Below are 23,779 nucleotides of genomic sequence, written 5' to 3' on the forward strand. Positions count from 1 at the left end.
AACAGAAGTCCTTCAAGACAGGAATACCGGCAAGGAGTTATTGTGTCTAACCTGGTGTTTACTGATTTGCAGAGGAAAGGCCAACCAAGTTCTACAACTCAGCAATGACAGCTTTTAATCCCAGGACTTACCTTTTCTTTTCCTCCCAGTTGTCTTTGCCCAGACCTTGTGAATGAAGATTCCTCATTTACTCGTTTGCTATCTGTATAACCAGCCCACATGGACATGTTGGGCTGTCAGATCTTCAGGTTACCTGAGGATTCTATCTTTTTAAACCCTTACATTAAAAATAACCCCGGGGGCTTCCCTGGTGGCGCAGTGGTTGCGCGTCCGCCTGCCGATGCAGGGGAACCGGGTTCGCGCCCCGGTCCGGGAGGATCCCACATGCCGCGGAGCGGCTGGGCCCGTGAGCCACGGCCGCTGAGCCCGCGCGTCCGGAGCCTGTGCTCCGCGACGGGAGAGGCCACAACAGAGGAAGGCCCGCATACCACAAAAAAAAAAACAAAAAAAAAACACCCCGAATTCATACTTGTCATAAATGGTCTCAAAAGCTGAAACTGCAATCAAAGGATGTAAATCGCTGAATAACATGACCATTTATTAAATATCTACATGTGTCAGGTGTTGTGTCAGGCATTTTACACATGTACCTCTTCTCATTCATCTCTCAAGGCCATCAGGAGGTAGGTATCATTATCCAATTTGTCATGTGAGTCTAGGAAGCTAAGATTGCCCAGGAAAACACAACTGGCATTGAGAGAAGTAAGATTCAAAGCCAAGCCTTTGTTCCAAAGAGCCCCGGAACTTTCTTGCCAGCCCACTAAGCTCCTCTCAAGGACCTAGTAGCAGACCTTGGGAAACAGTCCATTCCCTGACCTGGGAAGTATTCAGGCTGGCGGGTAGATAACTGGTTACCAGAGAGGCTGCAGACGGGATTCAAGCACGAGAGGCTCAGGGAAGAGAGCAGCTCTCAGGTCTTCCACATCACTAAGACTCCCCAGACTCCCTCCTCTCCTAAGCACGAGATTCTGCAGTCATCTGAGGTGAGCTGAGTAATCAACACCCTTCTGTTTCTCGGGCAGATCAAAACAACAAACCATCCTTTGCTCGCTCTGCCATACCCGCCCCCTCTGGCTCTCATTCTCTCTCTCCTACAGCTTTGGTTACACTGCCAGTGAGGAGACCCCTTCCAGGGCTTCCCAGATTTAGTCTGAAGCTTCCAAAAGTGGGCAGTTACACCCTCCTTCCAAATGACGCTGCCTCGACACCCTTCAGCCATAACAGAAATCACTACGTTACCCCTAAATTATCTTGTGACCCCATCAGACACATGCCCCCACCCGTTCACCCATTCCAGTCCCACTCTGAATTCTGTCCTTAACTCACACATCTGGCACCCCGAACACTTCGCAGCACACACATCTTTTAGGACAAGACGGGGTATCAATAAGTAAAAAAAAAAAAAAAAGTCAACGAAGAAATAAATCTGCCTGGTATTCATCCTCCTTCTTGCTCACAACCACCGCGGAAGAATCCAACACGAACCCATCACACACGGGCTCCTTCCACAAGCAGCGGGCACACCAGTGCAGAGGCGTCTGGCCTCAGCACCAAACAGATGCTCACCGGGTTCACTTCACCCTCCAACTCCAATGTCTATACTGTTCCAACCTTTTCACGTTTCTTCCTTCACTTGAACCGCCACGTTTTCGTGTCAGATTTTCCTCTAGAAAGAAGGATGGGCCGTTAACCCCAGCCCACCTCCCCCCACCCATGATTGATGGCGGCTCGGAAGCCCAGTTTTACCATTGGAATCTTCCACTTCTTCGGCCGGGGTGGCTTTTTGGGAGGAGGAGTGGTGGGCGTGCGAGGAGAGGAGACTGACAATCCTTGGCCTGGGGAGGGTCAGGGCTTTTCCGTGGACCTTGAGGGAGTGTTCCTTCAGCTGGCTGATTGTCATGGTGGAAAAGGAGCACCAAGAACACTTGTAGGCATGCTCACCTGGAGGGAGATGGTCAGCAGCAGAGGAGAAGGAGGGGAGAGGGGACGAGGCGGGTGGAAGACAGAATAACAGGGTCAGTTAACTCCAGAGAGCCCGTCTCAAGCTGCACGGTCTGAGAACCCTCCCAGACCAACCCCCTGCCCACTCCCGCGACCACAGGGCTCCTGGAGGATCAGAACTCTTCTATGAGCTCCGTAATCAAGTGACCCGGTCCCTTTCCGTCTCATGCTTTGCTTACAGGGATGAGCCTACAGTAGATTCCCCAGCAGACAGTGTCTAGGTAGCTACCAAATGTCTAGGTAGCTCCCTCAGCAAAGGCTTCCCATCTCTCTCCCTCCCTCTCTGCGCTAGAAATGACGGTGTCAGTTTTCATTCCAGCCTTTATATCATCCACAGAAAATAATACACTTCATTCTTATTCCAAGGGTCAAACGGTGGCTTTCCGAGCACGAAGTCACTCAGTGCAAACTGCTGTGCTATCCTCATAATTTACTTCCTTGCTGACTCTAGGCCTCCTGGATTCCACACATCCTACCTGTGGGGTTTTGTGGGACCAGTTCACGAACCTCAGCACAAAACCCCATTTCCCTATCTGATCAATAGTACAGAAATGGGTAAAAGTCATTTCTTTAACTGAGAGAGGTGTGTGTATATATCTAAACATGTGTGTCTGCATTTAGCTCCAACATTTTTCAATATAAAGGACATGTAAGTAAAAATAAGTATTTTTCTTTCTTTAATTTTTATTGGAGTATAGCTGATTTACACTGTTGTGTTAGTTTCTACTGTACAGCAAAGTGAGTCGGTTATACATATACATGGTATGCACTCTTTTTTAGATGCTTTTCCCATAGAGGCCATTACCGAGTAGTGAGTAGGGTTCCCTGTACAATACCTATACAGTAGGTTCTTACTAGTTGTCCATTTTATACATAGTAGTGTGTATATTTCAATCCCACTCTCCCAATTTATCTCTCCCTCCCCCTCCCGCCCCCTTGGTAACCATAAGTTTGTTTTCTACAAAGTATTTTCCTTTTAATTGTTTTTATACCACTGAAATACAGCCCAGATCACTATGATCAAATTAAATGAGAGTATGATTTATCTTTGCCCTAAGGCAGCTTTTACATGAATTGCAATTTAAGAAGCAAGGGTGTGAAATGGGCATCCGTATATCGCTGGACAAACACTGGTACAATCAACTCGGAAAGCAATTTTGCTTTTTATAACAGTAAGCTTAGAAAGCTCATGCCTGCAACTCAATAATTCCACTTCTGAGAATTTATTTTAAGGAAATACCCTTTAATACTTAGAAATCTCTGTTTAGAAATATACATTATTTAGGCTTGAAAAGGGATGAAACAACCTAAATTTCCAACCATAGGGAAATGATTAAGTAAATGTGGGTATATCTTCTTGATAAATTACTATTCATGAAAATAAATTCTTGAAGAGTTGGCAATTCATAGGAAACTAAAATACTGAAACTCAGAAAAATAAATAGAAAAGCATAATACATTTTAGATTAAATTATAATCATGACTATGGAAAATAATTATAGAGGAAATGGTTGAAAGGAAATATTATCAAATATTAACAACAGTGGTCTTCAGATAATAAGATTATGAATGGCTTGACTGTATTTCTTCTTTCATTTTCAAACTTTCTCTAATGAACATGTATTTTTAAAATTTATTTTCAAGTGAAACTTAAAAACCAGAGAAGAGGAAAGGGAAGGAAGGAGAAGGAATAAGGAGAAGGAATAAGAGAAGGATTGTTAGTAACGAAGGTTTTGTGGACCAGTGAATATGAACTGAGGACAGCGCTGATGTGCTACAGACAAATGCTCACTAAAGCAGAGCAAGAATGAGCAAGTAAACCTCCACTCTTGCTTTTACCCTGCTGAGATGGTTACTTTCCTGCCACCCCGAAAATTACTAAGTGGTTTCATGTGAAGTGAGACCAGCATCTGAAGTCCTGCATTCAAGCCCCCTTTTCACCACTGATGACCCCCAAAGTGTGCATTTCCAAGAAAGCCTTGAAGAGACCCACACAAAACCTTGAATGATGCAACATGCTATAGCCCAAAGCAGAAGAGAAGCACAAAGAAGTCAGAGGACCCAAACAAGAACACCAGTCAATTCCACACCCCTCAGACCATGACCTGTTAGCTACAGGATAATGCTGGGCATGAATAATGGTGTTTACTAAAATAATAAATATATATGTCATATTGTATACTACTGCTCTCCTTATTCCATTTCTCAATTTTTCAGTGCAAACCTGGCTATATGAACCTTGGTGGGTGGTTATAAGTAGCACAACCTGAGAGAGAATTCAAATCCAGGCATCTGGTTAGTACACACTACCTTTTACCCTATAAAATAAAATAAAATACTCCATCTAGAACAGACGAGTCAAGAGTCTTCTGGAAAATGATTTGGCTTTCTCCAAGCCAAGCCACTCTCTGTGGCTAAGACCGAGTCATAGACACCAACGGTTCAAGGTGTGTGGAGAACTGGATTACGATGCACCCACCCTCTCTCTCTGGATGCTTCCTTCCTGCAAACCAGTGAGCACAGAAGACCAGTCTGCTTGGTCAGCTCCACGAATATACACTTCAGCTCAATGCCCTGGAGTCAGTGCGTAGCCTGTGGCACTTTTTAAAAGTCTTTCCCACGGGCCAAATCACTTACCCAACTCCCACTGGTAAAGTGTTTCTGACAAGGCTGAGATCTGTGGGGAAAACTCCCCAGGACAGGGTCCCAAGTGAATAATTTACAATATACACCAGTTAGAAAAGAGTGGTTTGAACCCCGAAGCCTCTTGCTCCATGGACTTTAGTAAAATGTTCTGGAAGATATAAAAATACTAACAGATAGAGAAAAGCCCATATAGCTAATCTGCCATCCCCTCCCCCACCCCCAGTGGGCTTAAGGCATCCTGAAGGCTTCCGTAGTTTTACTCCACTAAGCCAGTTCAACAGGACCCAACCTTCAGGAAACAGCAGAGACATGGCTGTATTTCCACAGGGGATGAGGAGATGACAAAAGTGAAGGACTCGGGTTCTGGGCAGTTAATAAGAAGCTAATAAGGGAAGGGAAGCTAATAAGGGAAGGGAAGCAAATAAATGAGACAGAAGAATTCTAGTTGATTGAAAAATTTAAAACTAGAATTCAACTAGAATTCTAAACACCTTAGCTGAGGAAACTCAGGGAGGGGACTGGATCTCTAGAAGAATCTCTGACAGTATCGCTAGCTATCCTAAAGCTATTGGTTGCCCAATTTCCCTTTGTTTGATGTAAGTTCCTCAAAGCTTGACAACACCTCTGAGAGGGCCACAGGCTGCTGCGGAGTCGGGCTTCTCAGAGGACTGGGGACATCCTGGGAGGAGGCCCCCAGACCCTGCCACACTGCCTTTCTTACTCATGCCTCTTTCCTCTCTTGGATGACTTCTGATTAGCTACCTGTGGGCATCCTCCATCATATGCAAAGTAGAAAAGAGCAGAAGAGAGAGGGAGGCAGCATCCTGTGAGTGACAAGGATGTAGGTTTTTGTTCTGGAGTCAAATTCTTAGTGAATGGGCTCTGTGGCCTTGAGCAGGACACTGGATTTTGAGTCTCTGTGGCTTCATCTGACACCGAGGGTGACAACAACATCTACCTTTTGGGACTGCCTTGAAGATCAAATGGGATGATGAATATACCATGCTTATTAGTACAGAGACTGGTAGGTAAGGGATGTTTGTGAGACGAGCACGATGAGATGGGATGATAGAGTGATGGAGATCAGCACGACTCCTGGATACTCATGACCCAAGGTCATTTCTTATCTGGGATATGGAAATGCATCTAAGGGCATCTCATGAGAAATCTCACACATCCTGAGGTCTCTTTGTCCCTTTGAAAGTCCCCAAGATTATAACTTTATTTTAGTTGGAAATTATCTTCAGGAGATGTACCAATTCTTGCATTTCCATTAGAAAGTCTAGGTAATTTCGAAATTTCTCTAAACAACAGAACCTGTGATGTAGCAAGAATCTGTCAGTAGGTATGTGTTAGCTGCATGAATCAACTATGACATGCGGGACATGGTACTTGGTATTATTTTGCCTTTGGGCCATTCTTTAATTTTTTTTTAAATTAGATTAAAATAAAACTGAATACACAACCATCTCAAGAAAAACTTATTCTTATGTGTATGGAGCAAGAGACTTAAACATTTCACTCACTGAAGACTATGAAATTTCAAACTCAGGGAACTCGTGCACCATGAACACCAACTCACCAGCATGAGCTTTGAGGATGTGTGTCTTCAGCCGGCTGTTGTAGGAGGACTTGAAGGAGCAGAGTTTGCATCGGAATGGTTTATGGTGTCCGTGGTGGGTTTGCATATGGCGATCCAAACTTGATGTAGAAGAAGAAAAAAGGAAATGACAATATTAAAAACTGCATCCAACATTTTCTCATTGCCCTTTTCCAGAAATCCCATTTCTAAGCTGTTCAGTCATTTTGTTACTTTCCAAGGATGGCGCTTACAGGAGGAAAACAAACAAACAAACAAACACCAATTGGCAAGAGTTGGAGAAGCTAAAGGAAAGAAGAGATCAAAATCTGTTTTGGATTGAGAGACATGGCAATGGAAACAGGTCTTGGTAGACTTATTCTCCCTTCTCTAAAGCACTGTGAAGTAGAAGAGGGCATCTAAAAAGAAAAGGTAAGATATGGATAAATTTAAGTTTTCCGAAAAGTCAATGAGGTACCTATCAAAGAGTCCTTGAACTTATACCATAAAAAAAAAGTGGGGGGGGGGGAAATTAGAGAAATTTTGCATGTAAAAAAGGCTGACTTTCTTCTTAAACCTTAATTCCGCTGTGAACACTTGAGCAGGGCACTTGCAATGGGCTATTTTCAAGGTCTTTCTAAATATGGAGGTCCAGTGCAGGTGTGTTTACAGGAAGTCATGGGATCCAAAGGCTGGCCATGCCTTCTGATAAAACCATGTTTGCTGTACATCAGTATTCCAGAAGCAACTTATAAAGAAATTATTTAATTATAATTTCCCAGTATTTCATAATAATTACTACTCTAAAAAAATAATAAATCTATCAAACGAGGTGTGGGAAGATGTTATAATTTGTATCAATGCCCCAGAGAACTAGATTCCATTCTAAATGACTCATATGGGAACAGTACTGCTTACCATTTAAATATATAATGTTCTCCCAAGCTCCAAAGCAGCCCTTTCCACACTGCCTAAGGACACCTCCCGCTGAATGTCCTTCAGCTATCTCAAACTCAACCAGCCTGAAACAAACACGTCGTTTTTTAAAATCCAAAACAAAGTCTCTTCTTCATTTCCTTCTTTGTAGAAAGAACACTTCCAAGCTGTCAGTCAACCAGCCTGGAAACCTCCGCGCCATTTGTACTGTACTTTGCCCCTCTTCCCCTCCAGTAAAGACAATTTTTCCAAGACATGAAGATCCTCCTTCTCTCAACTGTTCCCAAAGTTCCAGTCTAACTTCGTGGATCAGCTACTATCACTGCCTCCTAATTGGTCTCCCCCATCTTTTTTCCAACTCAAAAGCACAAGCGATGGAGTCAGACTGCCTGAGATCAAATGCCAGCTATTACTCATAAGCCAAGTGGCCTTGGGCAAGTTCCATAACCCTTCTATATTAAAAGGCCTCACTTCCCTTATCTATGAAAGGGAGATAATAATGGGACCATACCTCATAGGGCTGTTCTGAGAATAAAATGAGATAATACTTGAAGGCACGTAGCACAGTGCCTGGCACACAGTGAGGCTCAATAAATGTTAGTGATTAAGATGCCTTTACTCGTTTCAGAGTCTTCCTTTTACCAGTGATGTATATTACAAAGCACTAATTCTGCATTCAAAGACCCCCAAATGCAGTCTCTACTCAGGTATTCAGACTTTACCTTCTACTATTCCTTTACGTATCACTTAAAAGTTAGTCCAACTAGACCGCCAGCTGGTACCCCCCCTAAGCATCGATCTCTTCCTCAGGGCTCTACTCTCTCATCGTTTCCTCCACACTGCATGTTCTTTCCAAACTTGGCAAGTCCTATCTTCCTACTTTAAGACTTGACTCAAATGCTCCCTGTTCCATAAAACCTTCCCGATTCTTCCAACGTGGATGTACCATCTCCCTTCTTTGAAACGTCATTGCATTTTATTGATACATTTTTTTAAAAGACATGTGCCTCATTTTGCCAAATCATTTGTGTGCTTGCTTTACTTATAACCCGACTAGACCCTCTTAGTTCCCTGAGATCACCGACCATGTCCTATTCATCTTTATATTCCCCCAAAGCCTCAACAACAGGGCATATTCATTTATTCACAATGATTTATTGAGGTTCTGTGCGTCAGAAACTGTTGAGAGTTGCTGTCCAACAAATACTTATTGAACTGATGAGAACTACACAAGTTTGAGGCCAGGGCATGAATCTGATGACAAAGATTAGATACTAGGCTCTGTATAATCATAAAAGAGTTTGCAAGCCATCCTAACCTCTGTGGAAGCATCACCTCTTCCTGCCTTTCAACAGCCACTAACTAGCACTTTATCTTTTTTAAGAAGCAAACAGCCCATCACTTATTTTCAATTATGATAAAAATAAACAGCGTGTCAGTCTCACAATCAGTCACCTTCATCCAAGACTGTAGAACACGTTATTGAAAATTTCTCTCTCATACAGTTGTGAGAGAAAGGCAACAAAAGGTTGTTTCTTCTCAGAACCATCACCCCGAAAAGCCTCACACAAAAACCCCAATTTTCAATTTCAAAGCTGTGCCAGGTAGCAGGAAGCTCCCTCTCCTCAACCCACCCTGTGCTTCAAGCATCTCTCTGGCATCAATAAACTTCTTTACCATTCCAGGTCTTTTAAAAAATGCCAAGCAATGACCCTTTGGTCCTACGGGTTAAAAAGTCCTAATTTTACCTCCTTAGCCACTTAAAATTTCCCAAATGGAACTTTACTTCCTCAAATGATGATTAGGTTCTGGATGAATGTTTGACAGATGCACCAGTAAACTCATCTACTCTCTGGTCTTTCCCTGTGTAAGTCATAGCAATACCTCCAAAATTATCATTTAAGAAAATGCCCAATTTAGAAAACTCTAATTCAAAAAGATACATGCATCCCAATGTTCATAGCAGCACTATTTACAATAGCCAAGACACGGAAGCAACCTAAATGTGCATCCACAGATGAATGGATAAAGAAGATGTGGCACATATATATACAATGGAATATCACTCGGTCATAAAAGAGAATGAAATGATGTCATTTGCAGCAACAGGGATGCAACTAGAGATTATCATACTTAGTGAAGTCAGTCAGACACAGAAAGACAAATACCACATGATAACACTTGTATGTGAAATGTAAAAAAAAAAAAAAAAAAAAAAAAAAAAAGATACAGATGCACTTATTTACAAAACAGAAATAGACTCACAGACACAGAAAACAAACTTATGGTTACCAAAGGGCATAGCGGGGGCTAGGGAGACCAAATTAGGAGTTTGGGATTAACAGATACACTCTACTTCAGGGGTCCCCCAGGCAGGCCGCCCAGCAGAAAGTGAGCGGCGGGCGAGCGGGTGAAGCAAGCTCCATCCGCCACTCGCCATCGCTCACATTACCGTCTGAACCAACCCCCCGCCCCGTGGGAAAAACTGTCTTCCAAGAAACTGGTCCCTGGCGCCAAAAAGGTTGGGGACCGCTGCACGACTTTATATAAAATAAGTAGACAACAAGGACCTACTGTATAGCACAGGGAACTACACTCGATATTTTGTAATAACCTGTGATGGAAAAGAGTCTGAAAAAGAATGCGTATATAAATTGTGTGTGTGTGTGTGTGTGTGTGTGTGTATAACTGAATCACTCTGCTGTACACTTAAAATTAACACAACCTTGTAAATTAACTATACTTCGATTTTTTTTTTTTCTAAATGCCCGATTTGGCCAAATCTGACGTCAGGCAAACAATCTCCTGTTCTCAGCCCCATTTGACAGGTGAGGTGACAGAGGCTCAAGGTCACACAGCCAACTAAACAGCAGGCCTGAACCATAAGCGGGGTCTTCAGACGCCTCCAAGCTCTCCTGCCTTCCACCCCCTCCCAGTTAACCACTTGCACCCACTCGGTGAGCACTTACTTGTGCCTGAAAGCAGAAACAAAGGAGCAATACTGGCAGCTGTACTTGTCCTCGCGGGTAAACATGGCCAGGGCCAGATGGCTCCTCTCATGAGAACGCAGCCCCTGCATGGACATCAGGACTCTGTCACATTGACTACAATGGTATCCCCCCGGCCGGGTTTCATCCTCCAACATTCCATCAAGCAAGCAGTGTTCACCATCCACCCGGTCCACCAGGGCGCCACTGGCATCTTTGGCTGCTTCCAGTCCATCCAGGAACAAGTGGGAAGGGTCTTCAGCCTCCTGCTAAGAGAACCACACACACACACATGCCCCACCAACAAAATAAATATCCATCATCATTGCTCCCAGCTCTCCTCCTTTCCCTTCATTCTCCCAAACTCCTGTTAAGCATTTCCTGTTAAGGCTTCCTCCCCTGACTCTCCAGCTCCCCCTAGAGGGAGGGCAAACCCAACTGCCATCCTTCACGCAGCGGTGGTGACGTGAGGGCCACATATCCGGACACAGGTTGCTGCTGTCTGGGAAAGGTGAGGGAGCGGCTCTCCCACTTTGAAGACAGTTCACTCACTTACCTTCTATCTTAAAGAGAAAATTCAAATTGGGATCCTACCGAAACTGATATAAAGCAGGTTAGGGTTATGGCTCAGAGAAAGGAAGAGAGGAAGGAAAAGAGGAGAAAGGAGAAGGGTGTGGGCACTTGGGAGCCTTGGGACACCCTCGGGAAATGAAGGAAACTGGAAGATCCAGCTCTCTGCCACCATGCTCACCCCCATCTCACAGACGGTGACATCACCCCTTGACCGAAGGTCGCTGTATAATCAATTCAAAAAATCAAGAAGCAGCCTAGCCTGGTTTGGGGTGGCTCCTTTGGATTACTGATTACACGGGAAGAGCCGCTGTCTCCCTCGAGCAACTATGGGACGCAAGGCTGGGACACACCCTGGTGGCGGGCAAGAAGCTGACCGATGCTGTGCGGGTGCCACTCACTGCTGTGCCGCCAGCCGGAAGGCTTCAGTCTTCAATGGGGAGAGCGGAAGCTTCGCCTCCATGCCACATTGGCAAAACAGGACTCAAGATCAAGAAGGGCCGATGACAGAAATGCATTCACGTATCCAGAGAGAAAGAGCAGGGCCCTGAACTGACTTCTCTGCTCAACACGAAGTGGTGAGCAATATCCTGGAAGGCGGCAGGGGTGGCGGCTTGGTCACTGAAACAGTGGCTCATTTTAGGATTATGATCTTCAAACCAGGTGGCCTAATGCTGGTTGGGGGGAGAGAGAAGGGGCCCGTCAACAACACAGAGGGAGAGGGGACGGAGGAGACAAATCAGGTCAAAGGGCTCACAGGGCCAACCGTGACCTGAAGGCTTTCAGTTTTAGAGTTAACGCTTCTTAACGCTCCTCCGGGGACCCAGGATAAGAAGTAAGACAGATTCTCCCGGGCTCTCGGCACCGTCGCCAGATGAGAACGGCACGAAGTCAGGCAGTGACAGGAGCAGAGAGGATGGGAACAGAACCCACTGGGCTCCCCTCAAGAGCCCGGGCCACTTGGAAGAGCAAACACCTAATGGCACTACATGCAGCACAGAAGGGAGACCCAAAGCCTCCTGTACCGAGAGGCCCGGATCTTCTGTTTCCACCAGACTATCCACGTGGAAGGGAACCAGATCGAAACGCAACCGGGTCGAAACACGGAAGATGAGGAGGATCCAACCTGTAAAGAAATCAAAACAAGCCAGACCGATCCCAGCGTGACTCAGGAACGCCCACATTTGGGGTCGCCCTTTCCTGAGTGGCTCCGAGCGACGGCGTGAATTAGGAACTCGAAGGGCTCACACACAAGACTCCTCATCCAGACCTCCCCAGTGCTCACCTTCACGGCGGCTGACACGGCCGGGACACTGCCGTACTGGACGTGCTTGCGCAGGTGGTTGCAGATGGCCCGGAGCGTCGGATGCACTTCCACACAGAATTTACATTTGTAGCCCACCACCTTCCTCTCCTTGATCTTTGGCACCTCTTCTAAGTGACCAAAAGGCTGGTAAAATACAGTGGTAGCCATCAGTACTCCGAGCCCTCCCTCAATGGCCGGCATTTATTCTTGCAGCTTACTAGCAGATTTTACGTTAAAGCAGATTAGCAGGTTAAAAACCAAGGGAGATAACACGCGAGCATTTTTACATGACAAATTCGTCAGGGGCGAGGCGCGCTGCCCACACTGTGCGCGCGCGCGCACACGCACGCACACGCGCGAAGTCTCCAGAACCCAAACAGGTTACGACTTGTGAGGAGAGAAGATCTCGGTGCAGAAGCCTCATTGTCACTGCCACCAAGTTATCTGGTTTTCAAACCAATTTTTCAACTACACAGGTGAAACGTTGCATAGCTACGCCATTAGCGAACTTCTTGACCAAAAAAGAAAAAAAAAAAAAAAAAAAAAAAAAAGAAAAAAAAACTCTACTCCTGGAGACGTTAAACCCAAACAGGTTACGACTTGTGAGGAGAGAAGATCTCGGTGCAGAAGCCTCATTGTCACTGCCACCAAGTTATCTGGTTTTCAAACCAATTTTTCAACTACACAGGTGAAACGTTGCATAGCTACGCCATTAGCGAACTTCTTGACCAAAAAAGAAAAAAAAAAAAAAAAAAAAAAAGAAAAAAAAACTCTACTCCTGGAGACGTTAGGTTCCTGTAGCCGACACTGCAAACCAAGACATGGCTGAGAAGTGCTAACGATACCAAGAGACGGCCCGCAACTGCCTTGGGAAAGAGAGCGAGCGTTGTCCTGTAACTAGGCCTCGGATAAGGCTACTTGGCAGAGAGAAATACAGAAAAGCCACCCGACCCTCCCCTGGGGAACCTTGGGAGGGGCGAGAGGGAGAGGGGACGGGGCCGTGGAGAAGGGTGAGCGTAGAACGCGGGGGGGATAATCAAGCTCGAAATGTTTAATTGACTTATTGAGCTCTCTGGCAGGCTAAGTCACTAGGAAGCCCGTAGCGGTTTGGCTGGCAGCGAAGACGTGCATGTGGGCACCAGTGATGAGAGGCCTCCTGGGGGAAGGGAAAGCAAAACATATCCTTACCCTCTCTTGTTTGAAATCTGCAAAAGCACCATCTGCATATTTCTGCTTGCTCAAAAGCTGTTTCCTCCTCTCCTGACGTTTGGCACGCTTCTGGAATTCCTCATTGTGAATGTTCAAGTGTGAGGTCAGCTCCGCCGTGCTTTGCAGTTTGCTATCGCAGTGCTTGCACTGGTAGGCGGAGCTCTGCGGGCGGGGGCCGCTGCCCAGGATGACGAAGTCCCTCTTGAGGTCCCGGCTGTGGTGGTCCGTGTAATGCATGCACAGCAGCTCCGCCGTGCTGAAGGACAGCTTGAAGCACTTGATGCAGCGGAACGGGAGCCACTCGATTTCCTGCCCTTCGCTCCCCTCCACCTCGGCTTTCTCGAAGCCGCCTCTCTCCTCCTCTTCCATCAGCACCGGCTTCTCGTGCTCGTCGGCGTAGACGGCGGTGAAGTAGCCCCCCAACTTGCTGGCGTGCTGCTTCTTGGGGAACACCCCCGGGTGGCGCTTCATGTAGTGGGACACGATGCCCTTCTTGCTGAAGGACTGGAAGGGGCACAGAGAGCACTTCTTCTTCTCCACGGCGCGCCGGAGCTCCTCGCTGAGCTGCGGGGAGTCGTCCTTGGGCGGCGACGGGATGATCACCTTGTTGGGCTTGTCGCTGATGGTCCTGGAGGCCGCCAGGCAGTGGGTGTAGTAGGCGTCGATGTCGTGGCGCTTCTGGTAGTGGGCGGCCAGCCCTTTGCGGATGGGGTTGGTGTAGGCACACAGGGCGCACTTGAAGAGGTTGTTCTTGCCCTCAGGCTGGGCGCGCACGTTGTTGTGCTTGATGCGGTAGTGCCGGGCTATGCCCTTCCGCGTGGAGCAAAAGTACTTGCAGAGCTGGCACCGGAACACAGTGTGGGACACCAGGTGCGAGGTAGCGAAGTGAGACGTGGACACGGGCTCCTCCCCCACCTCGTCCTCGGTCGCAGAGACTTGGGAGGGGCTCACTTCCGTGGTTATCTCGGGCTCGAGGGTCACGGGCAGCTTCGGGGGAGACTGGGAAAAGACATCGAATTCAGGCTGGTTGTGATACTTCTCATAGTGGATTTTGAGCTTCTCCAAAGTGCCGTGCGTGTAGGGACACAGTTTGCAGCGGTAGGCGCCGTACCCTTGCTTGAAGATCCTGCTCGTCTCCTCCACGTCGTTCTGGGCTATGTCGGCGGACTGCTCCACATCGTGCACGAAGTCCTCGGCAGTCACCTTGATGGACGGGTGTCGCTTCTGGTAGTGGGTCAGGACACCGTGGATGCGGGTGTTGATGTAGGGGCAATGCCTGCACTTGTAGACGGCGCCCGGGTTGATGTCGATATCCTGGGCAAAGTCAGCAGCCTTCACTTTCATGCCTGGGTGCTTCTTCCCATAATGGGTCAGAAGGCCGTGCAGGTTGTTATACTCAGACTGGCACACGGTGCACTGGTACGGGGTAGAGGAGATGGCGGGGTTGGCTGACGCTAGCTGGAGGCTCTTCTCTGGGGAAAGCCTGGCATCCTCGGGGCATTCAGCGTCCTGCTCGGGGAGCGGGGCAGGCATACTGTTTTCACAATTCACAGGGCCCACGAGCTCTTCAGGTGGAGGGATGGGATTCTCGACAGCATCTTTCTCCTTGATGATATCCAGCAGCACGGACTCGTCCCCATTCATGGCCCAGGGGTGGAACGCTTGGTAGTGATTGGTGATGTCCCAGATGGAGACGGCCTCAAAAACACAGTCTCGGCATCTGTACGTTTTGGCTTCAGCTGGCATCGTGAGAGAGGGAGGGGATGGGTCTGGCCCAGCCCAGAGCTTGGTGGCCATGTACGTATAATCAACGTAATGCTCGGGATGCCTCCTCTGGTAATGGAGGAGCAAACCGTTGGGATCTGTGTGGGAATAAATGCACCACTCGCAGTGGTAGCCAGCTTCTATCAAGCCATCTAGAAATGCCCACCGCATGATGGACGTGACTGTGGCCTTCAGGGCAGGGTGGTCTTTCTTGATATGCTTCCTCAGTGCATAAAAGTAGGGGGAGGTGTACGAGCACTGCCGACACTTGAGCGCCCGGAGCTTCGTTCTGTCCCGCTCCACGTTCGAGGGGGGGACCAGCACGCACCCGGCAGGCTTCTTCTGGTTACGGTCGCAGAGGCTTCGGATGGTGGCCGTGTGCTGCCGGATCACGTCCGCGTTGGCCTTGAAGTCTCGGTGCTTCTTCTGATAATGGATGAGGACACCTTTGACGGTGCGGTTCCCGTAATCACAGTGCTGGCAGAAGAACATCTCACTCTCCGCGGGAGGGCCGTCTCTCTCGGAGCCGCTCCGGCTGAGCTGCTGCCTGGGGGCCGGTGCCCGGGGGGAGCCTTGGGGCCCATCGGCCCCTCGCGTCATTGCGGCTGTGGGAGGAGCCTGTCTGATATATTTGGCGGTAACCTTTATCTCTGGGTGTCTTTTCTGGTAGTGGACAAGGACTCCCACAACTGACCGATTGCTGTAGGAGCAGTGTTTGCAGTAGTAAAGCTCGGTACCGAGGTCTGGTGGCGGGGGCGGTGGGGGGGGTGGGGAACCCATGGCGGATATTTTGGGAGACACTGGAGCACCCACCTCAAATGACAACCGAGAAAGGGCAGAGCCCCTGTCCACAGACACCATTCGCATGGTTTTCTGGATCCTAAAGTAGGAGGCCTTTTCTTCCGGGTGTTTCTTCTGATAATGAACCAACACAGAGTGCATGTTGGGGCTCGCGAAGGAGCAAACGTCACAATCGTACACGACAACGGTGCTGACCGAGGGGTCCTTCTGATTTTCACATTCTGGAGGAAAGGTCTTGGAAGGGGTGTTTTTAGGGAACGGAGCCGGCACCCCGCCGCCACGGGCCACGGCAGCGGACGCGGCCATGTTCTTGGGAGCCGAATTCAGGATCTCCCTCAGCGTCTGGGACTCCGTGTTCGGCCCCTCCTGCTGCTCCACCACGTAGCTCGAAAATATCATCGCATTGTTAATCTTAACGGTGGGATGCATTCTCTGGTAATGTGGCATCAGGCTTCGGACGTTGGGGCTCGTGTAGGAACAAAACCGGCACCGGTAGATCAGGTCCGAGTGGTCGAAGTTGAGGACGTTCATGGCTTCTGGGTGGTGTTCGCCGTAATGCTGCTGCAGGTCTTCGAAGTTGGTGTAATCGATGTAGCATTCCAGGCACCTGTACACTGCGCTGTGATCGTTGGGGTCCAAGATGTACCTGAAGCTGAATTTAATGTACGGGTGCATGCGCTGGTAGTGGGTGCTGACGCTCCGGGCAGATTTGTTGTTAAAGTCACAGTGTTTGCAATAATAAAGCCTTCCCGAGTCACTAAAGTCCGCATTTTCATTACCGTGCTCAGTTCCGTAGATAGGAGTCTGGGTGTTGAGCAGAGTAGCGCTGGAAACCTGGTGATCTTTCATGTTCGTGGAGGAGCCATAATAATCCTCTTCATCTTCAGAAAGGGTGAGCTCTATCTCAGCCCCATTGGCGGCGTTGTAATCGTGGGTGACAGTTCTGAAGTTGGGCTCCTTCTGGGGCTCAGGGACATCTCTCGCCCAGATCTGCTGCGCTGAGAAGGACGTGGCCACCTCCAGGACGGGCTCTGGCGGCTCTTCTTCCCGGTCCAGCTCCACCTCAATCTCCACTTCGTTGTCTTCCTCTTCCTCCTCGTCATCCTCCACGTTGATCACTGCATCTTCCTGCTGTTTGGTTTGGTTAATTCTGCTCTGCAGGTTGCTTGCTATCTCGTCAATCCGGGTCCTCTTCTTCACGGGCGATAAGTCGAGAGGAAAGTCATTAGCGAGTTTCCTAGAGGCCTTAGCTACAAAATTGTTCTTGGAGGACAACCCAAGAATTGAGGTCTGACTTTTCTTCACAGTGTTGCTGGAAGAGGGGTGGCTGTCTGTCTCGCTGTCCGCTGGCAGGCTGGAGGGCTGCCCCTCGAATTTTGGCAAGTTATCGCAGAAGGAGTGTTTGTGCTGCTGATGAACCCTCAGCCCTTTCAGAGTCGTGGTGGAGTAATTACACATGGTGCACTTGTAGGGGTGCAGGGGCGGGGCCTGCGCGGGCGGCAGGGGCGGGGGCGGCACCTGATGGGGTGGCTGTAGCTGCGGCGGCTGAGGCTGTGACGGAGGCGGGGGCGGCGGCGGCGGGGGCGGGGGCGGCTGTTGCTGCTGCAGGGGCTCCAGCACGACCCCCGACTTTCTGCCGTTGATGCTCGAGTTCTCGTAAGACACGACACCTTCGTGCAGCGGGGAAGCCATGCTTTCACTCTGGGAATTCACAGCATCCCAGTCTGACGTTGTACCCGTGTGACACTGTTTGTGAGCCCCGAGTTTTAACGAGCTCTTGCAAGTAAATGGACATTCATCACATTTGTAGACGGCTGTCTTTCCGGATAAGTGGATGTTTTCTATGTGACGGGAGATGCTACGTCGATGCATGGTGAGGAACGGACAAAAGGGGCACTGGAACCTATTCATGAATCTTCTAAATGGGATCCCCTTGGTCTCCAATAATTTGTTGCCCTCTGAGCCCATCAGCTGCTCCGCGGACATGCCTGCTGTCTGATGATCCAGAGCAGTTAAGCCATTCTCACTGTCTATTTCATTTAACTCTTCCTCGGAACTAGAGTCATTCAGCATGCTGTTAGTTTCCAGGTCGGCAGAAGAATTGGTCATGTCAGTCATTCCGTAACGGGATCTCTCCGCCAAGTTGACGAGGCCAGAATTGTGAGGTGACTTCGGCTTCATCTGAGGGTAAGACATGGGCGAAAACTTGGAAGCGGAAGAAGAATTGGGTCTCATGATGGAGTTGCCGATGGAGCCCCTGAAGGTGGAGACGTTAGTGTTGGGTAGCTCCCGGCTGGCAGCATTCATAGACAGGTAGGTGGAGTTAGAAGTGGGGCTGGGGGCGCTCTTGTTCTGCACATCAGGCAGATTAGTCCCTTCTTGCTGCTGCCTGAGGCTGGACAGGATCTTGACCATGCTGCGGTGTTTCTTCATCATGTGGTCACACCAGCGTTCCCGGCGGGGGGTCTGATAGCTGCACCACTCACAGCAAAAGTTGCCTCGAGACTTGGTCAGAGGCTTGACCATAGATTCTAGGATGCTGCGCTCCACGACCTCCGCCGGCAGCTCCTTGCAGGGGTCCTGCAGGGACACGGGTGGGACCACTGGGTCTGGCATCGGAGCAGGGTCAGGGGGAGGAGCAGTGGTCTCCTTCAAATTGTTTTTGTGATACATCTTCTGATGCTTAATTATCCTTGCCCTCCTTGGTGACTTGTATGTGCAAAACTGGCAAGAGAAGACCTTTCCGAATCCCTCGTGCATCATGATATTATAATTTAAGGATCCTGGAACAGGGGGTCCCGCCGAACTCCCTTCAGCTTGAGCTCCGTGGACCTTCCTAGTGTGTTCAATGAGGAGGTTTTTTGACCTGAAGTAGCGTACGCAGAACTTGCATTGAAAAAACTTGTTTGTTGGTTTGGGATTAGAGGCAATATGCTGACCGTAATATCCTGGACTATGGCCATAGTAACTTCCGGTCCCCAATGCAGTTGCATTTTGACCTAAAGAGAAGGCATAAGGTAAGTGGGAAGAGAAAAGCAAAGCAAAAGCGAGTCAAGAAATTCAATCATGCAAATCCATTTTCTTTTCAATTATCCTTCATTAATAAACATGACATTCAAAAAGTCTAACATCTCAAGATGAGGCCCTGAAGAGTATTAACGAAGCGTTAACGAACATAAACACGTAGCTTCTCACGGACGGAAGGCAGTGCTCGGCTTCAGGTGCAAGAGTCTCCACATCTCGATTCATGTGCCACAGAGCTATGAAAATGCAAGTTTCACAAACTGCAATATTCATTCTAGAACTTTCCAAGATACTACCCTGTGCTCCAAATTGAAAGGAAGCTAAGAAACAGAGGAAGCTGAAAGAACAATAAGCTGGGCTACTCAAGAAGAGAAACGTGATGCCCAAACCACAAAAATGGCTCACAAATGGGAATTCCCTGGCGGTCCAGCGGTTAGGACTCGGCGTTTTTCCACTGCCGTGGCCCAGGTTCAATCCCTGGTCGGGGAACCTTTAAAGATCCCACAAGCCTTGCAGCGTGGCAAAAAAAAGGCTCGCAAAGAGCAAGAAACTCCGTAGGAGCCGTGCATGTCAAGAACCAAGGCTACAGACTCCTCAGTAGTGTATGCAGCCTGCTGCCTGTACTGGTTGCCCTAAGGGACTTTGGAGACGACCCTTTCCAGTGGACATTCATGACTGGCATGTTGTACCCAATCTAGGCTCCAGACAGGTATGTGCGGTGCCTTTGAAAAGCCCCAGGGCACAGTGGCCAGGGTCCATGCTGGCCAAGTCATAAGGTCCATCCGCCCATCCGCACCAGGCTGCAGAACAAGGAGCATGTGATTAAAGCCCTCCACAGGGCCAAGTTCAAGTTCCCTGGCCGCCAGAAGAGCCACATCTCCAAGAAGTGGGCATTTACTAAGTTTAATGCGGATGAATTTGAAAACAAGGTGGCAGAAAAGCAGCTCATCCGGATGGCTATGAGGTCAAATACATCCCTAATCCTGGCTCCCTGGACAAATGGCGGACCCTGCACTCATGAGAGCCTTGGCGCTGTCCCCTCCTTACTCACGCCCACCAATAAGTCCTACTCTCCTGTCCAAAAAAAAAGAACCACGGCTACAGGCTCAAAATAGATGAGGGCAGTGAAATACATCAGATATGCCGAGCCTAGGACAGATTTACCTGATAAGTCCTCTGCAATCACAAATTCATCCTTTATAGACGAAAACTCCACCTCTGTCTGGTTACTGGCATTCATGGACCCAGATCGCGGCTCATTCGCATCGTCTTCGGCAACGTCCGTCGGCTGCAGAAATGCCGTGTGGACATCCTGGATATGCGCCTTGAGATCTTCGTAAGACGGGGCTCTGAAGTCACAGCCATCGCACTGAAGCACCTCCATCATCTGGGTCTACTCTCTCACATTAGGAACCTGTGGTGGCAGAAGGCAGACGAAACACCTCAAGGCCTGCGCTCATTGCGTACCCCAAGCTGATGGGGCTGCAAGTCCATTAATGGAAGAAATTCCAATATCGGCCAATTTCTCTCACTGGACTTTGCCAGATGGAACACTGGCCAAAGAAAGGAAATCAGACATAATAGGGGATGGTTGACTTCATAACTTCAAAGAAGGGGGAAAAAAACCAGGTAAACTTTTTCTAGCTTGATGTATCTGCAAGTGCCATGTGTCTAAGAAACCCTTAATACTTCAAAAGTTTTAGTAGTTTCTGAATTTCTTGACTGAATTCAAATTTCTTGGTAGGTTAATACTGACTTTGATTCTGGCTGGGACCAGTTTTATTTTTGAACCAGAACCTTCTCAGAAGTAAAGAGGTTGCCCATACAGAAGAAAGGACAAACTTCACTCTTCATTAGCTGTTTTAATACTATAAAACATTGATGTTTTATCACCAAATGGTGACACAGTACTGAATCTCTGGGTGGCGGTAGGAAAAGCTTTTATTGTACCCTTTTGTTCTTCTACTCTCTTAACTGATATTGCCGTACACACCTCCTTCTTCCCTTGCTTAAACAGTTTATTTTTTTTTCATGAGCTAAATGGTTATTTGCTTTTTACTACCTACCAATTATAACCTAACAGCTTCTCCAAACTAATTAGGTCATAAAATATTTCTCAAGAGATTCTTAAACAACCAACTTTAGATGACAATCCAGTTTCTAGTTTCAGGTTGCACCTTGGTACCTCGATTTACACTAAGGCAACAGAAACGCACGTGGTTTGGAAGAAGGGCTTCTAAGGCAGGACTTTCTCTTTTTCTACTTCTCCCCTTTACAAATGTGGAGTGCACACTTGGCCATAACAAGCAGTGAGCCTGATTTAGAATAAAGTAAAACTTGCCCGGCTGCCTCTGTCCTGCTATTTACTGTGTGATTGAAAGATACAGATAGCTTCACACGAACTCAATGGAGAGGCCCACCATTAAGAAGTGAAAAATGTATTAGAAGGCACAGACCTTCCTATCTTAAGTTGAGATACCCAGTTATTATCTTAATGACTGAGTTACTTCACTGAGCTCATAGCAAACTCTACTGAGTCACTGTAATCTAGAACCAGATGTCCAAGAACAAAAGCCACAAGCCAAATCTTTCGATACTTTGATCGTACAGCAACTTTCTATACTTTTATTGTAAAAGATCAATTATTTCTGCAGGAAGAATAAAGTGGAGAAATCTGTCAATGTAGTGAAAGGAGCTATGACAGGAGGATTTTCTCTGAAAGAATGCTCCTGCTGATAGCCTGTGAAAATAACTCCTGGCAAGTCCAGCTCTGGACAGCCTGAGCTTGCAGAGTGAGACACACAGATATTTACCTTCTCCCCTTTCACCCAGCAATTTCTCCTTTTTTTTCAATAAACCCTGAACTGTGCACCAGAGTTCCCGTCAGCTAACTCAGCCTCCATATTCCCAGCCACACCAGCTTTTCTGTCTCAGCACCAACCCAAATTGTGTGGAAGAGGTTGCTATCAGCTCTGGATCAAATTACAGCCGTCACCGAGGCCCCACCCCACTTCTCCTTTTCGCACAGCCCATTAGACCTGAACACAAATTTTTCCATAGTGCAGACGACTCCTGCATTTAGAACACTTCACAGCAAAAAGGCAGATCATCCAGTTTGCGCTCCCCATCCCCCCAGCTTAGTCCTTTCATCTCAGCCAAACAAGCCACAGCTCTGCTGAATGTGTTTATCACACTTTCAAGAGATAGGAGCTCCTGCGTCACTGGAGCTCTAAGTCTCACTAAGCTGCCCTAGTCCTCTGAGCTTTAGGAGCGGCCATTTTAGCTCAGAGCCTCCCCTCTGAGCACAACATGGCTTCTCTGGGATGGATGCTGCCAGGCTGCCAGGCAGAGGGGAACAGGAGAGGCGCAGCCTGGGCCCCTCCTCGGCCCCCCTCCTCCCAACAAAGGAGGAGCTGTTTTCACTCCTTCCCGAAAAGCGGCACCTTTCTCCTCCTCAAATGTCATTCACCAGGATCTCCGAAGGTTCTTTTATCCCATGACTGATGGGCTAGTTCGTTCATCCCAGCACAGCCCTGGTTACCGCAGGACCTTCCTGGACCAGACCCTGTTCTCCGGCTGCCTTTGGGGGTGGGCTGGAGGGGGGAACCTCCAGAATGCCTTGGCTTCTTGGGAGTCGTCCTTCCACACACAGAAGACATACCATCCGACTCTGCTTGCCAGATTCCAAAGTCTAATGACCTTTGTTAATCACCAGCCAGTCTGTCTGCATCAGCAGACCCTGCCAACAGGCACACCCTTCAACACAAAGGCTGTAGCTATTCCTTTTAAAAGAGGTTCTCTGAAAGCTCCATTGTGTAGCCGAGAGGAAAACAAAATCTCTTCCCTTCAAAACTTCAAGCCTTTAGAAATAATGCAACAAAAGGCTTTCTGCTGTGTGTCTTTTGGAAAGTTTGAGCCTAGTTCGCACAACATCCACCAAAAAAATGACAGTTCTGCCCAAGGAAAGCAGGGCACCTTTGGCATTAAGTCATCCATCCCGAGATGAAATTCATCTCTGTGCACGGTTCTCTAATATCTTGGTGTCTTCCGAAGCTCTTAGCAAGGATTCAGGCTTCGCTGAATGCAAACAAACCAACGGTCTCCTTGTTCTGCTACAAAGGAGATTAAAGGGTTAGGAGATCAGGGGGGGAAAAAAAAAAAAAGCCACTTATTTGGAAAAAGAAGAGATGATGAAAGTGATTTCCTAATAGGTTCTAGCTTTAATGTTGTTGCAGACTCTACCTCAAAAATAGCGCAGAGCCTTAGAAGAGGTTAATCTCCAGGCTGCTGAGAGAACCAGCGTCTGGTACCGCTGAATGGCCTTCAATTGGATGTCTGCACTGAGTCCTCAAATGAGGATGTAGCCTCCTCTGAAAGCCATTTTGTCTTTGTGCACACATTGCTCCTGGAGACGCTGACAGAAGAAGAAAACAGAAATTGCCAGCATGGCCTAAACAATCAAAGACACGGAAACTTGATGTGTTTATGAGACTGAGGACGTACACATGGGCAAAAAGTGAGAGGAGGAGGAGGAGACGGAACAGGGGAGGAGAGAGACAAAGAAAGCTGGACCTGAGGATGACCCATCCATCAACTCGAGGATGTTTTTGCAGCAGATGGTAATCCTCTGAGAAACCAACAACAAAGATGGGAACAAAGATGAGAAATACTCTCTTGCATATTTGACTGTTTCATCAACCGAGAAAGAACAGCAACCCTAAAAGGCTAAACCAGACACTGAGCTGCTACCAAATGATGATTTTAAAGTTAATAGCCTTGATCTCCTATCTATTTACTTTATTTAAAAATTCTACTGCGATAATGAGATTAGCAGTATTTTTTTTCCCCCACTGACCAAATAAGCAAAATCAAAAGCAGAAGAGGAAGCTTCTGAAC

The 23,779-nt window shown here is 47.9% G+C and overlaps 1 protein-coding gene and 1 pseudogene across 14 annotated transcripts in view; one reads left to right on the top strand and one right to left on the bottom strand.

Annotated features, from left to right (window-relative positions):
- ZNF462 (zinc finger protein 462) overlaps positions 1–23,779 on the bottom strand; it is a 161,923-nt gene that overhangs the window by 83,375 nt on the left and 54,769 nt on the right. For 10 of the 14 annotated variants that reach the window (XR_003681164.2, XM_055087049.1, XM_024126149.3 and 7 more), the window contains 6 exons: positions 20,048–20,297; positions 13,274–18,858; positions 12,065–12,229; positions 10,192–10,478; positions 6,290–6,408; positions 1,807–2,001 (listed from right to left, as the gene is read on the bottom strand). Coding sequence is in view for 13 of the 14 variants with exons in the window: in XM_055087049.1 (XP_054943024.1) it covers positions 1,807–2,001; positions 6,290–6,408; positions 10,192–10,478; positions 12,065–12,229; positions 13,274–18,858; positions 20,048–20,270 (6,574 nt within the window). In the remaining variant the exon portion in view is untranslated. Of the gene's footprint in view, positions 1–1,626; positions 1,727–1,806; positions 2,002–6,289; positions 6,409–10,191; positions 10,479–12,064; positions 12,230–13,273; positions 18,859–20,047; positions 20,298–23,779 lie in introns of all 14 variants that reach the window. The other 4 variants (XM_028493713.2, XM_028493708.2, XM_028493715.2 and 1 more) reach the window with 4 other exon arrangements.
- On the top strand, positions 19,440–19,537 carry LOC112065586 (uncharacterized; annotated as a pseudogene).

Source organism: Physeter macrocephalus, chromosome 9 (genome assembly GCF_002837175.3).
Source record: "Physeter macrocephalus isolate SW-GA chromosome 9, ASM283717v5, whole genome shotgun sequence".
NCBI lineage: Eukaryota > Metazoa > Chordata > Mammalia > Artiodactyla > Physeteridae > Physeter > Physeter macrocephalus.